At 60.0% G+C, this 13,499-nt stretch overlaps 1 protein-coding gene across 1 annotated transcript; it reads left to right on the plus strand.

Annotated features, from left to right (window-relative positions):
* Window positions 1-199: 199 nt before the first annotated feature.
* On the plus strand, window positions 200-7,917 carry MKNK2 (MAPK interacting serine/threonine kinase 2). The gene is made up of 12 exons (XM_062628176.1): window positions 200-407; window positions 548-649; window positions 734-831; window positions 1,698-1,777; window positions 2,139-2,212; window positions 2,296-2,400; window positions 2,676-2,731; window positions 2,902-2,997; window positions 4,687-4,881; window positions 4,976-5,140; window positions 5,240-5,283; window positions 5,531-7,917. Exons 1-12 carry the CDS (start codon window positions 215-217, stop codon window positions 5,796-5,798), a joined length of 1,476 nt encoding a protein of 491 aa, XP_062484160.1. The 5' UTR covers window positions 200-214; the 3' UTR covers window positions 5,799-7,917.
* Window positions 7,918-13,499: the final 5,582 nt, after the last annotated feature.

The following is a 13,499-nucleotide window of genomic DNA, read 5'->3' on the forward strand; positions in this document are numbered from 1 at the left end:
CCTTTGTTAGTTCAGGTCTGGGTGGAGAAATGGGGCTGGGTTGGTGCGGGCGGCCCCGATCCCCGATCCCTCTCCTCATCCCCCCGTGTGCGGGCAGGACCACGCAGCGCTGTCCCCATCAGGAGATGTGGTCAGACCTTTCCTCCTCCTCCTCCGGCTCTGCCGCGTGCCTCCAGCAGCACCATGACCTGGTGGCACCCAGCACCCCACACCGATGGGGCGGGCGGGCAGGGTGTGTGCCAGGCTCCATGGGCTCAGCACTGGTGGTGCTGGATCCAGCGGCTCTGCCATCTCACTGCTGTTCTTGCCCCCCCCCAATGCCCAGGGACAAAACCCCTTTGACCTGGAGTTCGACCAATCCAACCACCTGGAGCCTGTCTTCAACTTCGAGTGCCCGCCCCGTCCCGGTGAGCTCCGGGTGCCCTCCCGGCATCTTCTTGGCTCTTTCAGCTCCCTCGAGGGTTTTGGGGTGCCGCAGGGGTGGCCGTGCTGGGGCAGCCATGGGCGGCCGGGGGTGACTCACAGCGGTGGCTTTGCTCCGGCCCAGACATGCCTTCGAGTCAACCCATTGATATCCCTGACGCCAAGAAAAGGAACAAGAAGAAGAAGCGCTGCAGAGCGACCGACAGCTTCTCCGGCAGGTTCGAAGGTGAGCGGGGAAGGGCTGGAGCCCTCCTGGTGCCCCCCGGTGCTGCTGTGGGGCCGGGAGCTCAGGCAGCCTCTCCCCTGCCAGATGTTTACCAGCTGCAGGAGGAGGTGCTGGGAGAAGGGGCCCACGCCAGAGTCCAGTCCTGTGTGAACCTCATCACCAACAAGGAGTACGCGGTGAAGGTAAAGCCCTGCTGCTGGGGGCCGCGTGCCCGGCTCCCTCCCACCCCCTGCCTCAGTTTCCCTTCCCAGCCTCCACATCTGGCTCCTGCAGCCACGCGGCGCTGGTGCAGGAGTGGCGGGGATGGGGCCGGGCTGGTGGCACCTCGGTCACCCCCTTGGCCCCGCTGCTCTCTGTGAGGCAGGGCAGGCAGGAGGTGATATTGATGCCCGTGGCCCATGTGGGGTCTCGGGGCAGGAAAGGGCGCGTGGTGCTGGTGGGGAGGCCACCTCCGTGTCCCTGCGAGCTTGTGGGGGCTGCAGGAGTGACCCAGCTGCATTTGGGGTCAGGGGATGCTGGGCCCAGGGCCCTGCACCCCCCAGGCTCCCAGCCACGGTGCGAGGAGCTGGGATGGGCTCTGTGCCAAGACGCAGCCGGATCCAAAGGGATTGTGGCTTTGCCTGTGGCCCTGGGGAGCCTTTGGGTGCCCCCGTGGGGAAACTGAGGCAGCAGGGAGGGCTGCACGGCAGCTCTGGGGCTGGTGGCAGCACGCGGCTTTTCCTCTGTGAGGCTGTGTGTGGGGACCCCCTGCCCACCCCACGGCACCCCCATGGTGCAGGGCCCTTCTCCAGCCCCATGGCTCAGCGCCGGGCCAGCGTCACATGGACCTGGGCTTGGCTGTGGCCCGGGAGGGAGCGGCTTGGCAGCGCCGCCGGGAGCAGGGAACAGCCTGTTCTGCTGCCTTAACCCCTTCTGCTGCCTCAGCCGGCCCCAGCGCCGGCTCCATGGGTGCCATGAGGGGGTTGCTGGGTTCATTGGGTGCCGTGCAGTGGGTGCCAGGCCCAGCAGCGGTGCTGCTCCCTGAGCATCCCCCCTGTTTGCCTTTCAGATCATAGAGAAACGCCTGGGACACATCCGCAGCAGGGTCTTCAGGGAGGTGGAGATGCTGTATCAGTGCCAGGGACACAGGTACCGTGGGGTTGGGCTGGGCTAGAGACACGCGTGGGCTCCCTCCCCTTGGCCTCGGGAGCATCTCGGGGGGACATGAAGTGGTTTTGCCATGACAACGGGGGGCTGAGGCAGCCAAACTGGAGCTGAGCCCAGGCCAGCACGGCCACGGTCTCGCTGAGCAGGGCGAGCGAGCCAGGAGGGTCTGTGAGCAATTAGGGCTGGGTGCTGAGAGCCCCTCTCCCCCTTTGGAATGCAGCCGGGGCCCCAACCAGTGTGGTTTCAATCACTGGCAGCCCGGTTTTGTTGTCCCACGTCCTCACCCTGTGGGGCTGTGGCGGGTTTTGGGGGGCTGCTGGGCTGATGCCATTCATCCCTGCAGGAACGTCCTGGAGCTCATCGAGTTCTTTGAGGAAGAGGAGAGGTTTTACCTGGTGTTTGAGAAGATGAGAGGAGGTGAGCGTGGTGCTGGGGTTGGGGTTGGGGTTAGCAACAGGACCCCCCCTCCAAACCCCTGCTCTGTTCTCACCTGGCCGCAGGCTCCATCCTGACCCACATCCACCGGCGACGCCACTTCAACGAGCTGGAGGCCAGCGTGGTGGTGCGGGACATCGCCAGCGCCCTGCACTTTTTGCACAACAAAGGTGAGCTGTGCCCCCCCCTCCATCATCCCTGCATCCTCCTGCCCAGGGGCTGCTGCTGGCCCTGGGCTCACAGGGTCAGGCCCAGCCGCATCACGAGGCGCTTGGTGCGGAGCCTGTTCCTCCGGTTCAGCTGGGACTGATCCCTGCCCTTTGCCACGATGCAGGCAGTGATTTGGGGTGGGGAGGGAGGGTTCCCTGTGCCACCCCCAGACCTTTCAGCGTGGAGGGGGGGTGGATTTTTGCCCTCATCCTCTCTTTTTTTTTTTTCCCTGCAGGAATTGCACACAGGGATCTAAAACCGGAAAATATTCTGTGTGAGAGCCTGGACCACGTGAGTGGGGAGCGGGTGGTGGGTCCCTGGGTGGGGGGGAGATGTGGTGCGTCCCCATGGGGCATCGCATGGGGGTGTAATGCATCCAGGCATTAACAGGCAGCTCATTAGGGGGTGACACAAGGCTGTGGACCCCCGGGGTCACCACTTCTCCTTCCTCCCCCCCCAAGGTCTCCCCAGTGAAGATCTGTGACTTTGACCTGGGAAGTGGCATCAAACTCAACGGCGACTGCTCCCCCATCTCCACCCCGGAGCTGCTCACCCCGGTAAGCACATGGGAGGGGGGGGGCTTGGCCCCCACAGGTCCCCCCATAGGTCCTAGGGCACCCCCCCCCCCAGGTACCCCCAGGCTTTGGGCACGGGGCTCATTCATCCCCCCCCATCCCATCCCATTGCTCCGGGGGCTGACGCTGCGTGTCCCGGCCCCCCCTCCCCGTGGTGCTGAGCTGCGGTTGCATAATGCAGGGGTGGGGGGGGCCGGGGGGGGGCTGGCGCAGAGCCCGGGCTGCTGCGAGCCCTTAGCAACAGCCACGGCCCCGCGGCTGCGCCGAGGCTGCTGCAGGGAGAAGTGGGTCAGGAGAGGGGCTGGGGCTGCCGCTGTGATTGCCGGGTACGTGGGGGGGGACAGGGGGCTCCCCCACACACACTGTGGGGTGCTGCTCGCTTGCAATGCGGGGTGGGTAGCCCAAAGCTTGTGGGGTGACCCCTCCATTGCACAGCTCTGTCCACACTATGCAGCGGGGGGGCACTGAGCCTGTGTCCATCCATCCCATCCTCCCCGCTCCCCGCTCTCCTTATCTGCAGCAGCAGGGATGCCCCCATGCAGGGTGTTGCCCTGCACCCCGGTGTTTTCGGGGTGCTCATGTGCCAGGGCGCACAGCGGCAGTGGGGGCCAAAACATCCTGCCCCCCCCTTATTCCTCCTCCTTTACCCTCCTCCTGCATCCCAGAGGTGCCCCGGGTTCCCCCGTTCTCAGCAAGGGCTGGGGCGCAGCACCCTGGTCCCTGCAGGGTTAAGCCTGGCGCTGGGTGCTGCTGAGCCTTGGGTTTGTTGGTTTGTGTTTGTGTTTTGTCTCTCGTGGTGGCATCAGCTGCTGGGGCCTCTCTCGCTCGGTGACAGCCCCCGATTATCTGCTGGCTGCAGCTTGCTTCTCCCCTGGTCACGAGGCCCCGTGTGGGCTGCGTGTGTGGGTCATGCGTGCTGGAAAGCCCCAGAGTCCCTGGAGCGATATGGGAACAGGGCTTGCATCAGGGTTAACTCCTCCCGCCCCGGATCCCTGCCTGCTCGCCAGGCTTGGGAACAGGCAGAGCAGGCTCATCCCTGCTGCTTCACAGCCGCTCCCAGGCCATGGGAACGGGGCGGGAGGGACGCTGCCCCACTGAGCCGGTTGGGTGGTGCTGGGAGCTGTGGGTCGGGCATCCCTGGTGCTGCCCGAGGGGATGCCCAGGAGGAGGGAGCTGGGCTCTGCTCCCAAGGAACAAGGGATGGGACAAGAGGAAACGGCCTCAAGCTGCACCAGGGCAGGGTTAGATGGAGCTGAGGAACAATTCCTGCCCCAAAGGGTGCTCAGGCATTGGAACAGGCTGCCCAGGGCAGGGCTGCAGTCACCGTCCCTGCAAGTGCTCACACAGGGTGGAGATGAGGCCTCAGTGCCATGGGGCAGTGGTGGCCTTGGCAGTGCTGGGAATGGTTGGATTTGATGCTCTTAAAGGACTTTTCCAAAACAGCTGATTCTGTGATTTAGGCTTTTTTTGGGGTGGCAGCCTTCACTATTGGGTGACTCCCAATGGGGGCAGGTCTGCGGTGGTGGGGAACCCATCAGTGGTGACGTGCCCTGCACCCTGGGTTTGCACCATCATTTCAGGGGGTGCAGCCCCATAGCTCTGGTGGGATCCCCCCCAATCCCCCGTCCTTTGAGACCCCCGTGCTGGGGCTCACTCCCACCTCTCCCCCAGTGTGGCTCTGCCGAATACATGGCCCCAGAAGTGGTGGAAGCCTTCAACGAGGAGGCGTCCATCTACGACAAGCGCTGCGACTTGTGGAGCCTGGGGGTCATCCTGTACATCATGCTGAGCGGGTACCCCCCCTTCGTGGGTCACTGCGGCTCCGACTGCGGCTGGGACCGGGGCGAGGCGTGCCACACGTGCCAGGTACACGGAGCACCACGGCAGTGCCGGAACTCACCCGTGCTTTGGCTGCGCCGCTCCCAGCTCAGCCCCTCGTCCTTCTCCCCTCTCCCCCCAGAACATGCTCTTCGAAAGCATCCAGGAGGGGAAGTACGAGTTTCCCGACAAGGACTGGGCGCACATCTCCTTCGGAGCCAAAGATCTCATTTCCAAGCTGTTGGTGAGAGATGCCAAGAAGCGGCTCAGCGCAGCCCAGGTCCTGGAGCACCCCTGGGTGCAGGGGGTGAGTGCTGCTGCCCCCCCCATCTCTGCTCCCCAAAGCTGGAGTGGGGTTCACCCTCCTGTGGGGTGCCTGGCTCTGACCGGCTGCGTTTCGTTGCAGTGCGCCCCGGATAACACCCTGCCGACCCCCATCATCCTGCAGAGGTGAGCATCCTGCAGGGTGGCCCTGGGATGGGGGGGACACATCCCAGCCCCCCAAATCCTGCCCCCCTCTCCCCAGTTGCTGCTTTGGGGGGGCTCTGTTGTAGCTCTGGGCAGCGGTTGCAGTGTGTGATTGGGGTTTAAGCCATGTTGGTGGTGCCTGACCGGCCTGGCATGGCCTGAGTGCAGAGAGGGACACCCCAACGTTTGCCCCCCATTCCTCCCCCCCTGAGCCCCTGCCTCCCCGCAGGAACAGCAGTGCCAAAGAGCTCACCTCCTTTGCTGCCGAGGCCATGGCCGTCAATCGCCAGCTGACGCGGCGCGATGAGGATGAGGAGGATGAGGCGGAGGAGGAAGCACGACCCATCATCATCAAAGCTACCTCACGGGCCATGCAGCTCTCCCCCCCCTCCGAGTCCAAGCTGGCCAAGCGGCGGCAGAAGAGCAGCCTGGCCAAGGCAGTGGCCACCGGGCAGCACCTCGTGGCCCCACTGGTCCTGGTGGCCGACCAAGCCTGAGCTGTGCCCCACACTCCTGCTGTCCCCGTGTCGTCCCCTTCCTCCCCCTTTGTTCTTTCTCTCCCCCCCACCCCAAGCCCCACCGTTTCTGGCTGGTGACAAGATCAGGACTCGTCCCTATGGCTGGTTTCCAAGGTTGTGCTGATCTTGTAGGTCGGGGGTGGGAGGCTTTGTTCAAGATGTTTTTCTTCTGTTAAGGTATTAAACCGAGCATGAGGTTGCTTCACCCAGGGCACGCTCAAGGACATCTGACAGACACACGGACTTTTGTTTCCCGACTCCTGGCTTCTCCGCTGACATTTCCCCCCCTCTCCCCATCCCGACGCCAAAGGACTCTTTGTACCCGCGGCTGCTTTGACGATCTCAGCTCGTTTCATACTGTGAACACAAGACCCTCGCTCGCGCTTTCAGCAGCGGCAGTTGTGTGTGAGCCTCCTCCCTCCCCTCGGAGCTGCAGGGCTGTCCCCCACGTCAGGGTGGATCCCACAGGACCCCCATCCTGGGTGCTGGGAGCGCTGTGATCCGGGGGGATGTGATGGGTGTTGTGCAGGGGATTGCTTGGGCCGGAGGGGGGATTGGTGCCAGCGAGGGAGCAGCTCCGCATCCCACCGAGCCCCGCTCTCTGCTCAGCAACCTGCTTCCAGAATAAGCTATTCACCCCCTTGTCCTTCCTTCTCCCCTTTAGTTGTTGTTGGTTTTAAACTGCTAAGCTGTGCTTCTCTACAGGGCACAGGGAATTGTCTTCCTTTGCTCCCGTGCTCTGGATGGTGGCTCCTGGGGGTAAGGTCAGAGCCAGGGGGATGCACGAGCATTGGGCCATGCTCTTGTGCCGGGTTGGGTGTTGTGTCCCTGGTTTTGGAAGGGCTGTTTGCCAGTGGATGTGCTCTTAGGGAGGTGCAGAGGGAATGAGGTCTGCATTTGGGGCTGGAGCAGCCCCAAAATACCCCTCTGGGCATAGCAGATGCTCCATGGAAAGCAAAGGACACCCTTTAAAGAGCTTCGGGCTGGCCCTGAGGTTGCCGTTGCAGGAGGGGCTGGGGGTGCTGAGCACCCCAAAGTGCTGTGCCGAGGGGTGAGCGGCTGAGCTGGCGGCAGCACCCATAGGCTACAGTGTAGGGTGCAGCCAGGGGGAGCTTGGGATGTGGGGCTGGAGGGTTTGGGGTCGGCAGCAGCACCAGGGCAGTGCAGGGTGTGATGGGCGGCCAGGGAGAGCTGAGCATGCTGATGTGTGTCCATGTTCATGTGTGTCCACGTTCATGTGTGTCCACGTGTCCATGTCCATGTGTGTCCACACGTCTGCATGCGTGGCGCTGCCTTTTGCTCAGAGCTTTGGGGAAGGAGGGGAGGCAGCACTCGGGATGCTGCACCAGGACAAGGCCCTTGGCTGGTTGCTGCTGTGTGGGGCTGGATCAGGTGCTCGGAGCCCAGCTGGCTCCAGCTCCTCCAGGCACCCCCTGCACCACCCCTGCTCCCCAACACAGCTCATGCCACCGTCCCCGTGTCTCCCACCACAAGGGAGGGTGTCCCCTTTGTTGGGAACCTCCTTTCCCTTCCCATCCATCCACTGCTTTGAGCTTTATACCTTGAAAAAGCAGCCTCAGTCCCTTGTGTGCACAGGTGGAGGCTTTGGGAGCTTGCTTTGGGGTCTTCAGCTGAGGACAGTCGCTGTCTCCTGAGGGGGAAAGTTCTCCTTTTGATTTTAAAACTGCTGACAGCAATACTATGCAATATCTGTTGGTTTTTGTTTCAGGGAGGTGTGCGTGCGTTACCGTGGGAGATGATGATCTGGGGTCTTGATGGAGTTTGGGGCAGGGTCTTCTTGCCCTTCCACCGAGTGGCATCTGTGGGTCAGGGAGGGTGGTTTTTCCCCTCTCCATCCCCCCCCAAAACTGCCTCACACGTGCAGTCTCCTCTCTTCCCCCCCAGTCCCACTGTGCGGGGTGGTGGTGAGGGGACATCCCCTCAGGCACCGGGATGCCCTGGAGAGGCCTCCTTTAAAGCAAGACAAAACAAAATCCATCTTGATTGTACATTACTTTTTTAGAGCTTATTTTGTTTTATCAGTTGTAGATAATTCCTCGTTGTCTTATATTAAGAAATACTTGAACGCTGGGCAGTGTGCGATGCCTCGAGCTGGTGGTGTGAAAGCTGTCGGTGGTGCTGCACGCCGCAGCCTGGGTTCTTCTTGGTTTTAAACCTGCCCATGGGAAGGGGATGGCAGGGGGGTGGCTATAAAATCTGTGGTGTTTGTTCCTGCCACACCTTTGTTGGCAAACTGAGCTTCGCCCTCTTCCCATGTGCGGATCCTTTTAGCTCTATGTATGCACCCGCTGTTCTGAAGGCTGGTGAGTGGCCCCGGGTGGCCCGTGCGTGCGGGAGCTTGTCCCCATGGGTGTTCTTGCTGGTGTGATGGCATTGAGGGGATGCACATCCTGGGAGCATCGAGCTCCTCGCTGGTTGCTCAGCCCAGGTTTGGTGCTGTGTTTTGGTTCAGGTGGGGGGGTCAGGTTGGTGATGGAGCCCGGTGCACGTGGAGGCCAGTTGGTGAGCTCCGGTCTTTGTGTGTGTATGGAGAACCTGAAATGCCTCTAGAGCCAGGGGATGGGCTCTGAAACACCTCGGTGCACCCATGGGTGCCTCGCATCGCACTGGGCTGGTTGGCGAGGTGCTTGTGCCGGGGCCAGGCATCCCCTCCCTGCCACCAGCACCTCGCAAGGGGGGGATGCTTCCAGACAGATGCTCCCTGACCCGCGGTCCAGCACCAGCTGATCCCTCTCACCACCACCCTTGTTCCTCCTCTTCCTCTTTCAAAGTCTTCCCCCCCCCCACTTTCCCTTCTCCCATAGAGCATCTGTCTTGGAAACCAACTTCAAAAAGATGATGATGATGATTATTATTATTATTATTATTTCTTTTTTAGGCTGGAAATATTAAGCGTTTTGGCTTCCTCTCCTTCCCCCCCGCCCTTCCTTCAGCCAACTAACTCCACTTAGAACTGGTTAGAAACGTTTACTGTGAAGCTAACTTTGTTTTTATGAGAACAGGAGAAACTTTCTCTACTTTACAATGGAAGAAGACTGCCAAAGCTGGCTTGACAAGAGTCTCGTGAACGCACTGCTGGTTTGTACAAGAGCGGCCTCTGCTCGGGGGCTGGCTGCGACCTGAAACTGAAACAGGGGCAAAGAAACCTGCAAAAAACCCACAAAAAAAATAAAAAACCAAGAAAACAAGGAAAAAAAAAAGACAAAACCATAAAACCAAGCACTTTACTGTATGTACCAGGTGACCTGATACAGCTGAATTGAAGTTTTCCTTTATAACAATTGTTGATTCCAGAATTTTGTATTCTGTTTTGTAAGAATTTAATAAAAATGCATTGACATCTATGGGGTGAGGCTGTGGTTGCCGGGGGTAGCACCATCCATCCCAAGGGCTCTTCCCAGGGTCCTCCTCCTGCGTCTCCACCGGCTCCATCCCAGTCCAGTGCTGGGCTCAGGCAGGGCTGGAGCTGGTTGGGATACCAGGAATAGGGCTGGCAGTGGCTCAGGCCCTGACTCACTTTTCCCAGTGGGGCGGTGCGAGCTGCTGCAGCCCCACAGGGGCACTGCAGGGTCCCAGGGCAGCGCTGCTCCTGCCGCCCTTCCGAGCCAGCCGGGGCCCATTCCCAACCTACAGCCATCGGTGAGGGTGGGGAGGGGGAAGCAAGCAGGAGGAAAGTGGGTGGTGGGATGGGAATGGGATAGGGGAAGCAGGAGGGACTGGTGATGAGGAGGAGAAGGGCTGCCTGAGCCCCCCTGTGCTTTCTCCGGTGAGTTGGGAAGATGCTGTTGAGGTTTTTTTTTCCTCTACTTTGATTTTTTTTAAGGTATTTTCTGGGCTGGTGAGTGAGTTTTCCAGTCCTGTGCCTCCTCATGGAGCTGTAACCCTGCGGATGCCATCGCTGTGGCTGCAGGCGACACCCTGCCTGGTGCGGTCCTGGCAGGCCCTGCTCCCTGGCACCCCCAGTTGTGAGGATGGGGCTGCTCCTGGCTCTGCACATGGATGAGTGCAGCTCTGAGCTGAGGAAGTCCCAAAGTGACCAAGAAGTCCACTTGATAAATGGTGCAGCTGCTTCCTGCAGCATCTGGATCTGGACAGGGTGGCTCTAGGAGTTTGGACTGCTCCAGACCTTAAAGCTCACCCAGTTCCAGCTCCTGCCATGGGCAGGGATCCCTTCCACTGGAGCAGCTTGCTCCAAGCCCCTGTGTCCAACCTGCCCTTGAACACTGCCAGGGATGGGGCAGCCACAGCTTCTCTGGGCACCCTGTGCCAGCGCCTCAGCACCCTCCCAGGGAAGAGCTTCTGCCTAAGAGCTCATCTCAGTCTTCCCTCGGGCCGGTTCAAGCCATTCCCCTTGGCCTGTCCCTACAGGCCCTTGTCCCAAGCCCCTCTCCAGGTTCCCTGCAGCCCCTTCAGGCACTGGAGCTGCTCTCAGGTCTCCCCTTCAGGAGCCTTCTCTTCTCCAGACTGCCCCAGCCCAGCTCTCTCAGCCTGGCTCCAGAGCAGAGCTGCTCCAGCCCTTGCAGCATCTCCATGGCCTCCTCTGGACTCGCTCCAACAGCCCCACGTCTCTCTTGTACCGTTGCTCCAAAGCTTGATCAGGACTGCAGGGGGAGGTCTCCTCAGAGCTGCTCCGTCCAGTCTCCCCCAGCCTCTGTTTGTGCTTGGGATTGCCCTGACCCAGGGGCAGGACCTAGTACTGGCCTTGTTGAGCTTCCACCTCTCCAGGTTCCTGTCAAAGATGCTGTGTGGATCCAGTGTGTGTCAAAGGCAGCTTTGCTGCAGAGGATGGTTTAGTTTTGAATCTCTATCAAATCGCTTCTTATGGTCCCTCTTTCCCCTCACCCCTTGTCACACCACACCGAGAAAGCACCTGGTACTTGGAAACCATCTCGGGGCACGTGCAGAGAAGAGCAGCTCTGAAAATAACCTAGCACAGGGTTAAAATAACCTGCGCTGCTCTGGTGCTGGAGCATCAGCCCAAAATAGGCTCTCCTGCTGGGAGAAGGTGCTATAAATAAGTCCGTGTTGATTTGCATTGAAGAAAAGCCCCACAGCAGGAGCAGCAGTGATGCCACCCATGCTGGCCCGATGGCACCATGACAGTAAAGGGGCCACTGCAGAGCCACCAGGGTGGCCTGGTTGATGTAGCCGGTCAGTGAGGCTTCAGGTGACGTGGTGGCTTCTTCTCCTGTGCTCAGGATTCTTCTGTTCTCAGGGGGAATGGCTTGAACCTGCCAGGGGGGAGACTGAGCTGAGCTCTTAGGCAGAAGCTCTTCCCTGGGAGGGTGCTGAGGCGCTGACACAGGGTGCCCAGAGAAGCTGTGGCTGCCCCATCCCTGGCAGTGCTCAAGGGCAGGTTGGACACAGGGGCTTGGAGCAAGCTGCTCCAGTGGAAGGGGTCCCTGCCCGTGGCAGGGGTTGGAGCTGGAGGAGCTTTAAGGTCCCTTCCAACCCAAACCAGGCTGGGATTCTATGAATTCCCATTAAGCCTCAGGCTTTGCACAACGCAAGGAGTTGGATGCTGGGCACTCCCTGGCTGTACCAGGAACTCCGGTTGCCTGGCAAAGGTAGGGAGTGGCAAATAGAGATCCAAATGTTTGGGTAGTCCTGATTGTACCAGCTCTTTGGGGCTGATCAGTCTTTCCCTGGCAATCTGGAACACAACTGTTGTGCAACTGGCGGAACCCATACGGAATTGAGGCCAGGGTGGAAATTCACTGCTGACTAAAGCCACACACCTTATGACCCTATAAAGAGTGGTCCCAAGATAGGACCTTTTGAGCTCTTTGTTTACTGGGGCTGTTAGCTCTGCTCAGTGATGCTCAACCCTTTGCCTGTCGAGGAGTGCTGAGAAAGCTGATGGTATCCTTTCACTGACTCCAGGGAATCTTTTTAACAGGATCCTTTATACATCATAGAATCAGAGATTAAGATTAAAACTAGATCCAGCTGCACCTATGCTCCCTCAGGAGTTTAGAAAGTGAGGGGGCCTAATCTGAACCTCAGTACTCAACAGGAGGGTCTCCCTTACTCCGTGCCTCCAGCCTCTGCATCAGTCATCTTTAGCTCAATTTAACCTTGATGTTCCTCATGTAAGAATAGAGTGAATCTCGCCATCGAATTCTTAACTCACGCCTTTATAAATCGTATTAGAACTGCTCTTGCTAATGGCTTTGATGGGCATTCTTTGAGTGACCCTAAACCACTCATCTTTTCACAACAGACCCAGGGGCAGCACTCCTGGGACTGAAGGACCGGTGTCCACCTGCCCTGGGATGAGGCTCCAGGCCACCCCTGTCAGAAACCCAGTGTCCAGCCACCCACTCGGGTGCATGCAGCAGCCTTTAGCTCCCTCTAATGTTTCTGGCCCGAATGAAGCATCCAAACAGGGCTGAGCAGGGAGCGGGCAGGTGGCCAGGTATCACTTTTGTGATGCTGAAATGCATGGAAGCAGCTTGGCCAGCAAGGGGGTGTGAGTGTGCGACGTGCTAAGCAAACGGCATGAAAGACAAAAGGATGCAGCGTTTTTAACAGAGAATCCATCTGTATTTAATGCTCGGTTGTGACTAAGAAAGATTTCATGGGAAAAAGAGCTGCTCCTCTAAAGGCTTCTCCTCACTGCTGCAGGCACAGAGCACATTCCAGAAGGCAGCGGCAGGCCAGCAGGCTCTGAACTGCAGACCTGTGGCTGCAAGGAGTTTCCCAACCTCCCCCATGGGAAGCGTTAACGCAGCTTTAAGGACTGCAGCAGGAACCTGCCGGCACGTAAGGCAGCAGGGACAGGTATTTGATAACATGATACAAAACCAGGCTGGAAGCTCTCCATCAATATCAGTGGCGTAGCACCACCGCTGCAGTGAGCCACGGTGGCCATAGCGGCTGATGGCCGAGATCCCCGCGCTGTACAAGCGTCGGGAAGCTCTGAAGCGGTATCAAGAGCCTGTCTCCGTGTTCCAAACGATCGCACAAAGGCACAGAAAACAGGGGGCAGACAGGGCAGCTCCCCACTGAACGCGTTCGAAGCGAGGCCGTTTTGCACGTGCACGCACCTCCAGGAATGAACAGAGATCGGGGGAACGGAAAACAGGGAAAGGGGCAATGGAATTACCCCGAGGAGGGCAATTCCTGCGCCATTCCCCACCTCGTGCTGCCTGGGAGGCCGTCGGTGAGCACCCATGGGTGCGTGACACCCGCAGCAGCGCTCGGGGCCCGGGCTGTGCGTTCCAAGGAGCTGCGAGGCACAAAGCAGGGTGTCCTGGGCATGGCGGAGGCCTGGGTGGCTGCTGCAGAGGACAGGCTGCTTTGTGAGAGCAGGGAGGGAGCAACCTCCATGTCCCCCTTCAGCTCCCCATGGCCCAAACTTCCCTCACCACTGCCCCCCTTCATCCCCATAAATCCCCACCTCCCCTCCATGAACCGCCCCCCATAAACTGCTCCAGGGCCTCCCCACCTTCATCCTCCCTGGAACGACTCCGCTCTCGGGAGGACCACTCATCCCCAGGGCAGCTCCTCGGGGATCGCTCCCCCTTGTCCTCCTCAGGGCACGGCTCCTTCCTCGCCCCTCGGGGATCGCCCCCCTTGTCCTCCTCAGGGCACGGCTCCTTCCTCGCCCCTCAGGCTCCGCTCCCTAACGGATCACCCCCTTCTCCTCCCTCCCTC

This window comes from Pezoporus occidentalis, unplaced genomic scaffold, assembly GCF_034315485.1.
Source record: "Pezoporus occidentalis ecotype Australia unplaced genomic scaffold, CSIRO_AGI_Poc_V1 ctg310, whole genome shotgun sequence".
NCBI lineage: Eukaryota > Metazoa > Chordata > Aves > Psittaciformes > Psittacidae > Pezoporus > Pezoporus occidentalis.

Excerpts from the sequence above, each read along its gene's own strand:
- MKNK2 (XM_062628176.1), top strand. The coding sequence starts at position 215 with ATGGGGCGGGCGGGCAGGGTGTGTGCCAGGCTCCATGGGCTCAGCACT. Across the intron at positions 2,732-2,901 it reads TGTGTGAGAGCCTGGACCAC|GTCTCCCCAGTGAAGATCTG; the intron begins GTGAGTGGGGAG and ends TCCCCCCCCAAG. Across the intron at positions 2,998-4,686 it reads CCCCGGAGCTGCTCACCCCG|TGTGGCTCTGCCGAATACAT; the intron begins GTAAGCACATGG and ends CCTCTCCCCCAG.